Source organism: Zootoca vivipara, chromosome 5, assembly GCF_965207765.1.
Source record: "Zootoca vivipara chromosome 5, rZooViv2.hap1.1, whole genome shotgun sequence".
Taxonomy (NCBI): Eukaryota; Metazoa; Chordata; class Lepidosauria; order Squamata; family Lacertidae; genus Zootoca; species Zootoca vivipara.
The window spans coordinates 35,659,573-35,675,340 of NC_142588.1; the positions used below are offsets into that span (position 1 = coordinate 35,659,573).

A 15,768-nucleotide genomic window follows, 5' to 3' on the forward strand; every position below is an offset into this window, starting at 1 on the left:
TTTTTTAGAGGTTGGATCCGTGGGCAGTGCGTTTCTCGGGCGGTGGAGCGGTTTTTTAAGAGGTCTGATCCGTGGGTGATGCAGTTCTTGGGAGGCGTCGTGGTCTTTTGAGAGGTCCAATCCATGGGTGGGGAGGGGGTCGGGAACTGGTGTGATTATTTTTTTTAGGGCCAATCTGTGTGCAGTGGGTTTCTTGGGTGGTAGAGCGGGTTTTTTTTTAGAGGGCCGGTCCATCATAGGTATGGTTCTCGGGAGGCAGCGTGGTTTGTTTAGGGGGGAGCTGCCGTTTGAGGCTGCAAATGGCGGGCCACCATTTGAGGCTGCGACTGTAAGTTTTCGCCGGAGAGGCTTTTGGGGGTGTGGTGGAGAGTGTCAGTGTGTTGGAGAGGCTTTTGAGGGTGTGCCGGAAGGGCTGAGAAATGGCGGTCAGGCGTTTGAGGTGAGGCTTTTGAGTGTGGGGTGGAAGTGCTCAGATGGCGTCGTGGCTTTGGAGGTGGGAGCGCACGATCAGCCTTTCTATTGGATGCTGCTGGAGTCTTCAGAGCTTCTGGTGGTGACGTCTAATTTGGGCACCACTTTTTTGTGTTTAATCATTATTTTAGGTGTGAAAGGTGTGGTTTTTTTGGGGGGGAAATTATGCCAGATCCCTCCCTGATGAGCATGGTACGTGGTGGCCAAATTTGTTACATTATGGTTCAGTGGTTACGGAGAAAGGCTGTGATCTCCACATGTGCAATGCCTACATTACAGATGATAGATAGATAGATAGATAGATAGATAGATAGATAGATAGATAGATAGAAAGATAGATATACTGCAGTTAATTTAATGAGAACTCGAGCTCGATGAACTGCTTATGAATGAGTAGCATTTTTTAATTTTTAGCAATGATGGCTTTAACTCTTTCAGATGTAATTTTCTGAAAGAGTTAATACTGAAAAATATACAGGCAGAAAAAAAGTAATTAACTTTATTGAAATGCAACAGGAAAACAGCTAATGAGAAAGTATAATGAATATTTTAAGATACTTATTTTATCACAACTTTTCATTTTGTTTCAATACAAAAACTGTCCAAAACCATAGTGTCAGGATTAATGTATTAAAAACAGAGGGAGAATATGCACACTCAAAATTAGTGCAATAAAACTGGTAACACACAAGAAATGCAAGGCGGTTTCAAAGTTATACACAAATAGCTCAGTAATCAAGGAAAAGTATTTAGAGGATGTAAAGAAAGCAGTAAACCAGGCATGACCAACAGGTAGATCACTGGTAGATCATTGGCTCCCCCCAAAGAAGCTGAACAACTGTGGCTCTCCTAAAAAAGCTCAACATTTCGCCTCCTCCCTGAAAAAACTTTGACCCGAAACCCCCCAAAATAGGCCTTCCTCCTTCCTAAAAAAAGCTCAACAACTTTGACCTGAACCCCCCAAAAGGGGGTAGATCACTGCCAGTTTTTAACTGTGAGTAGATCGCAGTCTCTTGGGAGTTGGCCACCCCTGGTATATACTGAGCAAGACCAACTGGAATGAAACACCACAAGAAATCAGTGTTTGTTAATTGTGTGCAGGTTTTGCTCTCAACAGGTCAGGAAGGAGATGAGGCTAAGCTCAGGATTGCCATTTCCAAAATAATATGGCTCTGGAGGGCCTTTGCTGTAGCTGCTTTCCTGAATCTGGATTTCCACAGCTGCCCTTTTTAGCATGGGAAGGGAAGCCTTGCTGGGGCTTCATTAGTCTAGACCAGGGATGTGGAACCCATGGCCCTCCAGATGTTGCTGGACTACAACTCCCATCACCCGTTATCATAGGCCATGCTGGCTGGGGATGATGGGAGTTGGGAGTCTAATATCTGGAAGGCAACAAATTAGCCATCCCTGATATAGACTCATAACCTGGGGAAGGTTAGGCAAGTTTAGGCCTTCGTGGGCATAATCCACTTTCAGGGCTGTCTAAGTGGGTGGGTATCTTAGTACCCTAGTATACATACTGGGGGTAGCTTTATTTATTTAAACTAATTACCAAAATTTTGTCTGATTATTAGACTTGGTAAGGCTAAATCTCAGCTTCTTCACTGGGAGGCTACTGAAAGATAGAAGCTTCCATACAGTTCTACCTTGTTAACTCTTCAGAGGAAACAGTTAACTACAGCTGTCATTACTAAGGCCCTTGAAGGAAAGAGAGAGGGGTTGATGGAAATGCAAGACTTAACAATGCCTGTAGACTCAATGGGGTTTTCAGCAAGCCAATCTCATTCTAATCTATACCATACAGTATCAACCAACCTTCCTTACAGCAATGAAGTGTTCTGAGCATTGTAAAGTGGCTTCACAGCAAAACGTGCTGGGCTTTAAGAAGAAGAAGAAGAGTTTGGATTTGATATCCCGCTTTATCACTACCCGAAGGAGTCTCAAAGTGGCTAACAATCTCCTTTCCCCTCCTTCCCCACAACAGACACCCTGTGAGGTGAGTGGGGCTGAGAGACTTCAAAGAAGTGTGACTAGCCCAAGGTCACCCAGCAGCTGCATGTGGAGGAGCAGAGACGCTAACCCGGCTTCCCAGATTACGAGTCTACCGCTCTTAACCACTACACCACACTGGCTCTCAACTGATGCCTTCTCATTCTTGACTGATGCAATGTAGGCACTGTAGCACGTTGACTGCCAAGGACACAGGGCCACCCAGTTATCACTGGCACCCAGAACTAGGGTGAGATATGCAAGAGCTTCAAAGAATTGAGGAGTCCAGGCACAAAGTGGAGGGGGGGGGTAGTTATACATGCACAGCTGTCTACTACAGTGACATAAAGGGAGAGGCAGTTGGCAGCAAAGTCCATTTCAAGGCTCTTAGCTGCTCTGGCGTTCTACATTAAGATGGATGGGTTCATGGATACAGAGGCTGGACTATAGATAGGAAAGAAGATTTCAAAATTGATTGGCTTAGTTTCTCCCAGGTCTTGGGTTACACCTAGGATTGTATGGAAAAACAATGGCTGATTCCAATTCTGAAAACAAAGTCCAGCAGTTATGGTAGCAGGGATCTATCTACCTCCTTAAGCACAAAACACAAGTTACTTATTAAAAGAACAAAGTAAAGAGAAACACAATAGTTTTCCATTAGCAAAGTTGGACGGTAATTTTAGATGGTGTTCAAGGTGGTAGGGGAAAACAACTGACGTTCATTTGGGTAGCATTACCTAATGGCTTGAAAGCTAAGGTCTTCCCTGTGTTTGAAGGTTGAAGATGAGCCCCACAGTGAGTGGCACCCATGGACCACAAAAATATGAGAGGAAAACCATCACTGTCTCTTTTGGTACAGACCAAGCCAACCTTTAAGATCTTCTGATGATGCCCTGCTGGTCATTCAACAACCAGAAATGGGTATGCTGTTGTGGGGATGTTTTCGAGGGTCTCTCTCTCCAAGTGGACCCATTTTGTCTCATCTTCTAGAATATACGGGATTATGTGGCATACTTAGTTGGCGATGTAATATGATTCTAAGTCAGGGATTCCCCATCCTCCTTCTGAAGAGAGGAGGTGCAGGTATTTGGGGCTTATTCTTGGCCAGGCATAGGAAAACTCAGCAATCCAGATGTTTTGGGACTACAATTCCCATCATCCCTGACCACTGGTCCTGTTAGCTAGGGATGATGGGAGTTGTGCTCCGAAAACAGCTGGAGGGCCGAGTTTGCCTATGCTTGTTCTTGGCCTTTAGTGTGAGAAAATAAATGAGTGGGTTTTTTTCCCTGCCACTTCTGGAGTTGGGTTGGGGGAATCCAGATTGGGAAGGGTTTGGAATAAATAGGTTAGTTTTGGGAGGGTAATTATTTTGATCATGGCTATTTTGTCTGAGAGGGTGAAGTTGGTGTTGTTCCATTTCCTCAAGTCTCTGTTGATTTGTTGTCACAAGGGCTTGTAATTGTGGAGGTACAGTTGAGGTTTCTGGTTATTTGAACCCCTAGGTACCTGAATTTGGTGTGGCAGTTTTATATTTGTGCTGTTGGTGAATTACCCGTATATTCCGGCGTATAAGACTACTGGGCGTATACGACCCGATGTATAAGACAACTCCCGACTTTTGAGAAGATTTTCCTGTGTTAAAAGGTAGTCTTATACGCAGGGTATGTGGGGTGGGGTGGGGGGGGTGTTGAAGCATATAGCCTCAGATTTTGCAAAGTTTATTTGTAGTTTACTTGTAAGCCCAACACCTTTGCGGATGTGTTGAGTTCTTTAGTTAGGGTAGTTGCTGTGTTTATGGGGTCTGGTGTTGTGACCATCAGGTTGTCTGCAAACAGCCCTCATTTGTAGGTTTTTCCTTTTATTTCCACACCCTTGGTATCTGGAACTGCTCAGAGTCGGATAGCTAGGGGTTCCAGGGCCAAGATGAATAGGAAGGGAGATAGTGGGCATCCTTGTTTTGTGCCTCTTTGGATTGCTGTGGTATTGGAGTCCATATTGCTAATTCTGCATTTTGCAGTTAAGGTTGGCATGGTCAGCCCTGTTAGGAATCTTCCAATTTCCTGTTCAGGTGGGTTGCAGGAGGTGTATAGGTTGGCATAAAATCCAGCAAATTCTGAAGTTATTTCTTTGGTGGACGATGTTATGTTACCGTCTTTTTTAGTGATACAGTGTATTCTTGTTTTGAGTGATTTTTTTCCTGCATCTGTTTGCTAATAGTCTGGAGTTCTTCCCTCCATATTCGTAAAAGCGTCATTTAGAGTATAGGATGTTAATCATTGTTTTATTGATTTCTAGAGAGTCAATTTCTCTTCTTTTTTGTTCTATGAGTTTAAGGCTCCTGTTTGTTTGTAGTGTGATGAGAGGGTTGTAATGTCCTGTTCTAGTTTACTAATTTTTGAGGTTTGTCTTTTAAGGGATGCCCTCTCCTTTTATGCTGGCTCCTCTGATGACTGCTTTCATTGTGTGTGTGTGTGTGTGTGTTGCGATGTCACCCACATTGTTGTCCTTAAAGTACCGGTAGTTTTGGAGAGTTTTCAAGAGACTCTCTAGCTAGTTGGTTTGTGGTTAGGATGGGGCTGAAGAACCATGATGGGGTAGTTTGCGTTTCCTCTCCTATTATGAGAGTAGCTTCTACTGGGGTCTGGTCTGTGGTTTTAATGTTACCAATGTTTGTTGCTTCTACCAGGGTGAATCAGGCCTTGTGTGAGCAGAATGCTGTCCAGTCTGGACACTGAGTTGGAGCTTCCTTGAGGTTCTGAAATTCTGGCCTGCCTCGCTCGATTGTGCTCCAAGTGAAGACGTCAACAAGGGTAAGCAAAGTCAATCCATTGCCTTCATGCCTGTTGAATAGGAAGCATCCCTGTTGATGAGGTAACCAGGCTAACAACCCATATTTTGCCATGTTGCGGAATTTATGTTATTGCAGTGCAGTGTGGCAAAAATAAAAGGGTGTTCGTTTGTCTGGTTGGCTTGTTAACAGGGTTGTCACTCTCCCCCCAAAATCCATTCAAAGCAAGGGTAGTCCTGCAAAAACATACTTTCACCCCCTTTTGTAAGGTCACCAAAGGGGGGGGGAGGCTCTTGTAATGGTTTGAAAAAGCTTTTAGCAGAAAGCATCAAAATGCCTTTTTGGCACAGCATTCATTTCAAGTGAAATCTTGAATAAAATTACCTCTCCAGTAGGCTCTGAAAGTAGAATGGGGCTAGTTCAAAGAACAGTAGTGGGTAATGAGTTCATTGTTGTTTGGAAATGGAATACCAGTAGTTTAAGCAATTACAGACCTTACTGAAATGTAGAGATAGTATACTAGCCTTCCTTCCCCACATTTAGCACTTCTTATTCTACGATAGAAATAACTCATACTGTGAGAGATCAGTTTGTTTTTCCTAAAGGAAAAGCAAATCTCGGCCAAAAATTAATATACCGCCTGACAAGATAATAAATACTCAAACTTTATATAAATATAGCACTCATATTCTCCAATAAGCTCCACTGTTTGGACAAAATTAAAACAAAACAATAAGGACTTAATTTTTAATTTGCTCTCATGACATGCAGCTTTGACAAATTCATATGAGAGCGACTTGCTATTTGACAAGTGAGCAACACAGTAGGAATCTTGCCCCTTTTGCTTAGTGTTCGGATTTTTCAAACAGAAACATTCATAAATAGAGCTCAGTCACTGCTGAGATGATACATTTATGGACCAATTATTACAAAAAGTAAATTATTTAAACCTTTAAATATTTGAGGATGAAATATAAGCAGTTATTGAAACATTGTCTTCATCCTATGCAGTGTGTCCTGGATTTTCCGAGACTGCTTTTCAGCTGGTATCTGGTAAAAGTTGGCATAGTTGTCTGCTGCTAAGGCAGAGATGTCTGCATCACTAAAAGATGCTATTCTGTGTCTTAAGAAAGATTGAAGCCGGTGATCTGGAGAGAACATGTAGTGGTTTTCTTGCAGTGCATGAATCTGGCTCACAACTTTCGCAATGTTTCTGAAAAAGAAAGAAATTAAAGAAATGAGTTAGTTTCCCAGCTGATAAAGGACAGTAAAGACTAATGTTTATATAATAAATATTTTTAAATGTTTTTTGGTAGACCCACACAAGGCATTATACAATAAAATCAAACCAAGTCAACTCTTTCTACCTTTATACGTTTAGTGAGATGCCAAAATACTGAATGTACTTTTAAGGTTTCCATTGTTCTATATTGGTTTGTGAAGAATTCTGTGGCATAAGTAAGATTACCTAAGTTTAGTCCATTTATATGTCCCATTTCTCATTGTAAATCCTCCAGTTTCAAGCTGTTGAACATGCATTGCCAGAACATGGGCTGATGGAATTGTTGGTGAAGTCTTAAATCTCTCTCCTTCCATTAAACACAAGCTGTCACTTTTTAAAAACACCTGGTATAATTTGTATAGATACATATACAGACACGTTAGTACATGGCATAAAAGATCAATCTGATGGGGACTTTAGGGTACTGTACAGAACATGCTCAGTACAACCGTAGTGTTTTAGGAAAAAAGAACCAGGATTAGAGAAGGAAATAATGCAGAAGAGTAATTTATGTGAAGCTTAACTTGAGTAAGAGAGATTGGTGTGACACAGCCTGGAAACTTATTTTAATGCTAGACCTCAGTCTACAAAGCTTTATCTCCAGTCAGGTGTACCTGGACAGGGCCATGTAACATCTTAAACAATCGAAGTGGCCGCATATCTATTTCATTGGAACCGAGGGTATTTCAGAAACTGCAGTCAGGCCAAGAGAATTACAGTGATACCTCAGGTTAAGTACTTAATTGATTCTGGAAGTCTGTACTTAACCTGAAGTGAACTTTCCCATTGAAAGTAATGGAAAGTGGATTAATCCGTTCCAGACGATGAAAAACACCCCCTAAAACAGCAATTTAACACGAATTTTACTGTCTAATGAGACCATTGATCTATAAAATGAAGGCAATAATCAATGTACTGTACTATAAAATAAATAAGACAGTATTGTAGATGGAAAAAAATAACATTTACAGTGGTACCTCAGGTTAAGTACTTAATAGGTTTGGGGGTGCCATTTACACCCCCAAAAGTACTTAACCCGAGCAGCAATAGTGCGCATGCGCAAAGCGCCGATAGTCCTTCTGCGCATGTGGCGGAACTAAGCACTTCCAGGTCCACGAAGTACTTAACCCGAGATATGACTGTACTAGATTTTCCACAAGAAGCACTTCTGGATTTAGGGAGCCAGAGTCCAGGGGGCAAAGTTGGTGGTAAGACAACTACTTCTGTTTACAAGTTAAAGATTATTATCAGCAAAACCATGTCTAGTCAGAAATAATCCCAATTAGTTTCAGTAGGATTTAGCTCCAGATGTGTGGATTAGACAACATACAATTGATGGATTGATTAACCTTCTCAGTTATACTGAATCTAGTAAGATAAAAGCTACTTGGAAACAAAGGTAGGGATGCCTTTCCTGAATGAATTTCCACTTCCTCCACCAATCACTATCCAGATTTTGAGAATGTTCTTTATAGCAAAGAATTTGAATATGTTATCTTGAGGGACAGGTAAAACCATTCAGCGGGGGCAAAGAACAAAAAGCATTGTTGTTCAGAAGATAAGAGGCTCTAGCTCTGACTAGGGACATCTGGTTTAAATTCCCCCCAAATCATGAAGGCTCACTGTTTGAGAGTCTCCCCCTAGGATCACAAGATAAAAGAGGAAACCTGAGCTTCTTGGGAGTAATACTGGGACAAGTGTAAAATGTAAAATGAATAAATATTGTGCTAAACATAATGTGTTAGATCTCACTGATTTCAATGGAACTTAATTTCAGATAACCAATTCTGGATCCAACCTATTTTGGCACACTCCAAAATTGGAGGTATGCAAGTTCCATTGCTTTCAGCTTTCTACAGATTCCTCAAATTTCCCTAGAAAAGAAAAATAAAGTGTGTACATTTCCTTACTAAAACTGGATTTGCTGGGAAGCGGAGAAGTGGTAGGGGAAGAAAAAAAGAATAACTTGAAGGTGGATCCTGTACCTATCCACACTTCATATAAGAGATTATATTTTTGCAGTACCTCAACAGCCTTTAGTTCTTCCATTATTTCAGACACTTTAGAAGACAAGCATTTCCAAACCTTAGTGGAAAAAGTAAATTAAACAAAGTGTTAGTCCTCTGAAGCTTGGACTTTGAGCTGCAATTCAACATATTGCCTGTCCAAAATATACATATCTGTATAAATTGCAAAGTAAATGCTTACTCACTGGTAACTGTCTCACAATGAGATTTTCCAGTCCTTTTAGGATTTGCATCGCGGTAGCAAAATTTCTTTGCTCATAGCAACATTTTGCAATGAAGAGTAATTTTGATAGCAAGTTAACCTGCATCTGGAATATAAAAAAATTCGTATTTTACAGAACGTGCTGGTATTCAGTGCCAATGTGTGTGTGAGACGTATTGTCATGGATATGGCATGGGAGTTATAGTATGCACAACTCTGAATCCTTGGTCAAGAGCAATGGATGCTGGGAGAGACAGCAAGAGCAGGCTGGGCCTTTAACAAAACTTGCTAAGTCCCTCTCTGCTAGCCCCAATTAGCTGCCTGCAAAGGAATGTGGTAATTGCCTTTGGCTGGAGAAGAAACACCAGGGTTCCCTATTTCCTTATGGTACGGATGGGAGGGGGTTTAATCACTCTATCCTGTCCACCTGGGGTCGGCTTGACCCTGATGAGTTGGGAGGGAATGAGAGAACTGTCTTACTATCTGCTAGTATTAGATCAGAGTGTGAAGTAAGACAGGTGAAGACAAATGGGCAACACCTGAAATCATTGGTAAACTGCTAATTGGAGCCTCATTTCCATTGGTGGGAAAACGGAACCCCACCTGACCCTTTCCCCATAACTTGGGAGTTCTAGCATTAGAACTTTGCATTTTGCCACTTGCAATTTTGCCAGAGCTTCTGCGAGTATGAAGCTGTGAAAGGAGAAGGGGGGCCTGCGGGCTGCGCCTTCTGAAAGCTTTGCAACAAGTTATATCTTCATAACCGTATGTATCCTTTAGTTAGAGCAATTTGAATGCTTATGTTTATTATTTGCGATCTCTGTAACCTCACAAGAAATGTGCACTGCTATTTTTAAGTTGTATGTTTTACACTTTTTAATAAAGCCTTGAAAAGGTATATTTTGGTTTGGACCTTGAGTATTGTTCAGGGTGGGGCAACTAGTCCGGTCCCTTGACCCTTTGGTCGCATACTGAGTATTGGGCTGCACAAGTGAGTGTGCCTGGGTTTGAGTAAAGAAACCAAACCAGTTGAATTTCTGCCTGCTTTATTAAGAGTAGTCAGAGGCTTGCAACCTTGTAACAAGGCGGAGGAGCTTTCCCTTTTGGGCTCTCTGGCCAGGTGCAAGTGAGAAAGGGTGGTGGCAGCGAACTACCGGGAAATTGTTTTGACTACGGCTCACAAGAGAAGTGCCGAGTTGTGTGTTTCCCACAAGCTGCTCAAGCCAGGAGATTGGCTGGGACAGGCAAGTGAGAGCCACCGACCATTACACGTATGCTTGGAAACCCTCACATTGAGGCACCAGTGAACCTATTACTGTACAGATTGTTAGGCAGTGAGAGAGGGCAGGGTTGTTCTAAGGGGGAAAATCAAAACAGCTAACTGAAGAACAACCCAATGAGTGGAAATGCATTATCTACCATCTATAAGCTCTCAAGAAAGGTTGACTTTTAGAGCAGAATGTAGAAAATTATATAGTTATGAAATATCGCTTTACGTGTTGAAACAGGGTATCATGGAACAACTGGAGCTTGCAAGACTGTGGCCATAAGAGATTTCCACATTGGCAAGAACAACATGGGTGACCTAGTGACAAGGAGAGGATCTTCATCTTGTTAGAGCATGCATTGAACCTAGGCGCAGAGATATGGGTCTTTCTCCATAAGAGTACAGTCATACCTCGGTTTAAGTACGCCTCGGTTTGAGTACTAAGTACTCCACGGATATGTCTGGAATGGATTAATCCACTTTCCATTACTTTCAATGGGAAAGTTCGCTTCAGGTTAAGTACAGACTTCTGGAACCAATTGTGTTTGTAAACAGAGGTACCACTGTAACCTACTTTAGCAGGGGGGCACTCAACATGGCACAAGAAAAGCATTTCTACCTCTCTCTCTCTCTCCCCCCTAAATTGCATCCAAAAGCAATAGTTCTGAATAATGTTCTTGAAAAGTTCCATAGACTTGGTCATGTTATGCCTCATTTGTTTCTGGAGTACTAAAAGATTGCACCCATTATCAATGGACTATGTGCAGAAATGAGCAAAGGAAAAGCATTCATCTCCATTTCTGCCCAATTCAACTTGCTGCCACCCATGTACAAATAGATGGCAGATATTTCAGCACACTGTCTTTTTATTGGTAAATTACTTTTAAAAAGGACAGTCAGTATGAATGGTAAAGCCAACAGATGCAATTATGGCAAATTGCAGTCTCCTATTGAACCAGAAGGGGATTGTTGAAAGGCAAGTGGCCTAACAGTTTTATCTACTGATCTGTTCCTGGTCCCAGATATTCTTTTGAACATTAATAGAAAGATATGTCAACTGTACACTTTTGCCAACACTTGCAGAACATAACATTCCAATAAAGCAAATTTAAGGAAAGGTGGAGTCATGCCCTGAATCATAAAAATGAGAGGTGGGTTCATGCAACCATGTAGCTGTGGCTATCTTAAATACTGCAAACCTGACCAAATTAGTGTGAAATAACATTTTATAAACTTTAGATAGAGATCTTTTCATCTCAAGCATGGGAAAAAGCCCCTTGATGGCAAGAACATATTTGTAACACAAGATTAAAGGTGAATTCTAATACCCACTTCAGAAAGTCATAGGAGCATACTTGCAACTCTAACTTCTTCTTCTCTTCTCTTCTTTCAGAAGTTTGTGTTTTGCTTAGCAACATATCCTCTCTCCTCTCCATATGTGCAGCAGCAGCTGGCGTGTACTGCAAGTGGGGCTGAGTTGCTCTGCCAGCTTTCCAACACTATGTATCACTGCCCTCGCCAAGAGGAAGAGGGGAAGGTGTCTAAAGCCCAGCACAGTGTGCTGGCACAAACTACACCACACTGAGGTCCCCGTCTTGTCCCTCCTGGTTTTTGGTTGTGACTCAGGAGGAAGACAGAAGAGCAATACAGCCCAACCAGCTGCTACCGTGTATGTTTGTGTGTGCAAGAATATAAACAGGAAATCTTGGCATTCATGAAACGGAAGGCTAATTAAACAAAATTTTACTACGTACATGCCTAGCTCATGGCAGGCCTTTGCAAGATGGAACTATGGATGCAAATGAATGAACCTAATCTCTCAACAGCTATGCATTTCTAAAGGCTGTATAGCTAACCCATCCCTTTAAAAAACCCTAAAAACAAAGGTGCCTTTAATAAATACTGCATTGTTAGATGCATTTCAGTCCCGCGCAACATTTCTCCAGGATATCTCTACTGTTATAGGAAGAGGTGCTGCCTTCTGCCAGAACATGCTGAATGTATTCATTCATTTCTTAGGTCGCATCTGCACCATACATTTAAAGCACACGGAGTGGTATTCAATGTTAGTGCTACTCAGAGCAAATCCACTGATGTTAATGGCTAACTCAGGTTCATTAATGCCACTGAATCCATTCTGTGTAGAACTTATTTGAATAGTTTGATTTCCACCAAGGAATCTTAGGAACTGCTGGTGGTTAAGCGTCCTGGGCAGTGTAGTTCTGTGCAGGCAAGTAACACTTCCCAGGATTATTGGGGGGGGAAACCATGGGCTTTAAAGTGGTATTAATGTGTGCATTAAAATATATGTTACAGGTGTGACCTTGGTTTTCCACAGGATTGCGCACGAAGCAGCTTACATCATATCAAATGAACATTATTATTAAAGATAATCAAAATGTAATATAAACAGATACGAATATCAACATAATGTCAATACTGTAAATGAATGGCAGTTTACGTAAATCTCAACACTACTAAAAGCAACCACACAAAATAATGATTCAAAGGAACTGTATACTCTAACCCAGCAGTTTAACTAGGAGAAAGAATAAAGCACATATTTTGTTATGTAAACAGAAGCTTTGAGATTGTTAGGGAGAGCAACAGAAATGTCACTCTCTCCCTGCCATAGTACTGTAAAAAAAACACCAAACCCTCCTCTCAGGAGCTAATGTTTGCATTTCAAGTGAAGCCTCTTCCTTTGAATGTTAAATCTCTTGCAGCCACTATGACTACTTCATCCTACAGCCTGAGAACCTTATTCAGATCAAACACAGACAAAATAACTGCATAAGAAGGGCCAACCACAAATAAATTATCAATACACACAAAAACCAATCATGAAAAAGAAGACTGCAAACCTTAGAGCTGTAGCTTGTTACAATTTCAGCAGCAACCCAATTACTGACATTGTCTGCATATTTCAAAAGCTGCAAAAGGTAAGCATCTTGGGCACAGTTTTCCGCAAAAAGGTTATAGGCTTGAGCAGGCAATTGCTCAGAGGAAGCAGCTCTGTAAAAGACAAGCATCTACAAAATTTAAATACTACATTATATCCATGCAAAGGGGGCAAAGCAACATTATTTCCTTACAATTAGTTGAGTGTAGCTCCCAGAATTACCCAGTGCCTCAGACAAAGAGACAGGTGTTGGTGATGGAGCTACAGAGACATTCCTTGTACAATGGCTGTGGGGAGTCAGTCAAGATACTCCGGAGCAGCAAATGCAGTGGGTAACAAAGCTTGGCAGGAGAGATCTGAATGAAGCAACAGAGTGAAGCAAGTACCACTTCCTCCTGGCCACCTGCTTATGTGTCTGGGAGGCATTTACTGAGGGGTACTCCTGCCCTCATTCCAGCAGATGGAACACCTGTATGAATAGCCAAGTAGGCTAAATATATTTATTTTTCCTTTCTCTCTCTCTCTCTCCTTGTGTCAGTAAAGTAACTGGCACAGGTGCCTTTGATTTACAGTCCCTTGCCATTTCTGCTATCCTGATTTACTTCTGTTAATCTCAAATGATGTCCAGTGGGAAAAATAATGGAGAAAATCTCTTAACTCCCAGGCTCCAGTCTTAAACTGGGCCAGCAAAATATAGAACCTACACTCATGTCAAAGGTGTAACAAATGATAATCCTGAACTGGAAGCAAGAGGTATGTTCAAAATGTGAGAGACCTTAGAATATTTAACCAAAAAGTATCCCCCAAATTCACAATAATTGGCAGATAGAATGTATAAGCACTAGTTGCCTCTGGCTAACACTAGACTATTAATAAATGAAAAATATCTATTTTACAAACTAGATGTATGCTACTATTTTGCCAAAACCTTTTGCTTAAAAAAAAGTCTGTTCAGTGTTCAGCATCAGGCAGTATTCATGTCCTTGGATAATGCTGCCCTGTCTCGGTTGGTGTGCTTTGTTGAAGTCTCTCATCATACACTGAAGTCTACAACAAATTTGCTTGTGCTAATAATTTTCCCCCAATACTTCAATAGGCCATTAGGGTAGGCAAAGCACCAAACTTACTTTTGAAAAGACACACTCTTATCATTGACTCCAAGGAATCTTGAATTTAGAAAGTGCACTGGGTGACATTTATGGAACATTTCCTAAAACAGACAAAAATGGCATATGATGCACTTAATCTGGTATACACTACTTATCCATTGACCCCCTAACTCTGGCAACCTCTCTAGAAAGATACCATGGTTGATGGTATCAAAAACCACTGGAGAGGTCCAGGTGAATCAACAGAGTTTTACTCACCGTGTCCTAGGGCTGCCATATACCCACGTCCGGATTTTCCCAGACATTACCAGGATTTCAAAGGCGGACTTGACACCCAGGGGAATTTCCGAAAGGCAGCGCTTTGTTCTGGATCTTAGGCAATGAAAAAGTGTTTTTTTGGCATTTGACTAAAAAAGCCCAACAATTTTGGGGTGTTCCTAAACTTTCGGGTTATCCTGGTTTTTACTTTCTGAAATATGGCTACCCTATCCTGTCTCTTTCTTGGCAGGAGTCATTCTACAGGGCAAGAAAGGCAGTTTATGGAGGCTTCCGGTTCAGCGCCAGCGCCGATCGGCGGGGTTTCATCTCGTCTCCGAGGCGACCCGTCTCTGCTAGGAGTGGGGAGGGCAGCGAGAGCGACGCTGCGCCCCTTAGAACCCCGGGAAGAGCGTCCCGGGGCGAATTTTGTTCGGCAGAGCCCCAATCCGGACTCCCCAACTCTCCGGTAAGCTCTAATAAGAGCTCCGGAGCGAGGAGGGTAGAAGTCGCGGGGGCCATTTTGAACGACAACGTTACCCTAGCAGAGAGAAGCTTCAAGCCGAAGGCGGAGAGCACTGGATTCTTTTGAAAAAACAATTCGGAAACAAGACTGTAAGTAATTTCAAAATTTGGATTACAAAGTAATTTGGATTTGGGAGAGAGGGGGAAAAAATGGAAGCCACCCCCCCACCGGCAATTTAAGAAACAGTAAATAGAAACCCGAAGCCGTAAACAGAAGATTTTAATTTAAAAGGTTCCCTCAAAGGCATCAAAGAGGATCTCCCCTAGATGCAGGGTAAAAGGGCAGAAAAACTGGGGACGTGAATACCCTGCAGAAAGAGGAAAAGATCCAGAAAGACCTTTCTTTTCCCCGGGAGCCGGCAGCCCAGACAACCCAGTGAGCTGATCGGGATTTATAAGTGGAATTTTATTTTTATTTCTATTTTTGGACTTTATGGAACTTTTTGGTTTATATGCTTTTGAAATATGAGTTTGGACTTTACTTCTATGTATTAAGATTCGGAGAATGCAGCCAGCTTGTTAAAATGGAGTCGAGAAAATAAACTGTGACTATTTTCCACCCCATGTGACAAGTTTTGACCTTGACAGGATTGAACTATGACAACAAAAAGGTATTCGCCTGAGTTCCAGCGGACTGTTTTGACCATTATGTGGGAAGTAAGAATAGGACTATGTCAAGATGAGACACAACAACAAGAGTTAAAGCAACAATTCCAGATGGTGATGGCGGAATATGAGTTCTTAGAGGATGAAGCTACTGAAACTGAGGAGGACGAGTGTGAGAATGATAGTGACAGAGATTTGGAGGATTTTGACAATGACGGGGACTGTGATTTGGAACGAAAAGATGATGACGATGACTGTGATAATATAATACAAAATGAAGCTCACCATGAAAGAAAAGATGATTTTACTCTACAAAAAGTCATGTGGAGTGCCCCCCTTTTGAGG

The 15,768-nt window shown here is 41.8% G+C and overlaps 1 protein-coding gene across 7 annotated transcripts in view; it reads right to left on the bottom strand.

Moving 5' to 3' along the window:
• Nucleotides 1-5,981: 5,981 nt before the first annotated feature.
• The window catches only part of KNDC1 (kinase non-catalytic C-lobe domain containing 1), a 71,932-nt gene continuing 62,145 nt past the window's right edge, over nt 5,982-15,768 (bottom strand). For 5 of the 7 annotated variants that reach the window (XM_088670389.1, XM_035138280.3, XM_088670388.1 and 2 more), the window contains 6 exons: nt 14,056-14,138; nt 12,891-13,041; nt 8,743-8,865; nt 8,556-8,615; nt 6,717-6,874; nt 5,982-6,461 (listed from right to left, as the gene is read on the bottom strand). In XM_088670389.1, the coding sequence (XP_088526515.1) occupies nt 6,230-6,461; nt 6,717-6,874; nt 8,556-8,615; nt 8,743-8,865; nt 12,891-13,041; nt 14,056-14,138 (807 nt within the window). In that variant the 3' untranslated portion in view covers nt 5,982-6,229. Of the gene's footprint in view, nt 6,462-6,716; nt 6,875-8,555; nt 8,616-8,742; nt 8,866-12,890; nt 13,059-14,055; nt 14,139-14,280; nt 14,410-15,768 lie in introns of those variants that run through there. The other 2 variants (XR_015950195.1, XM_088670390.1) reach the window with 2 other exon arrangements.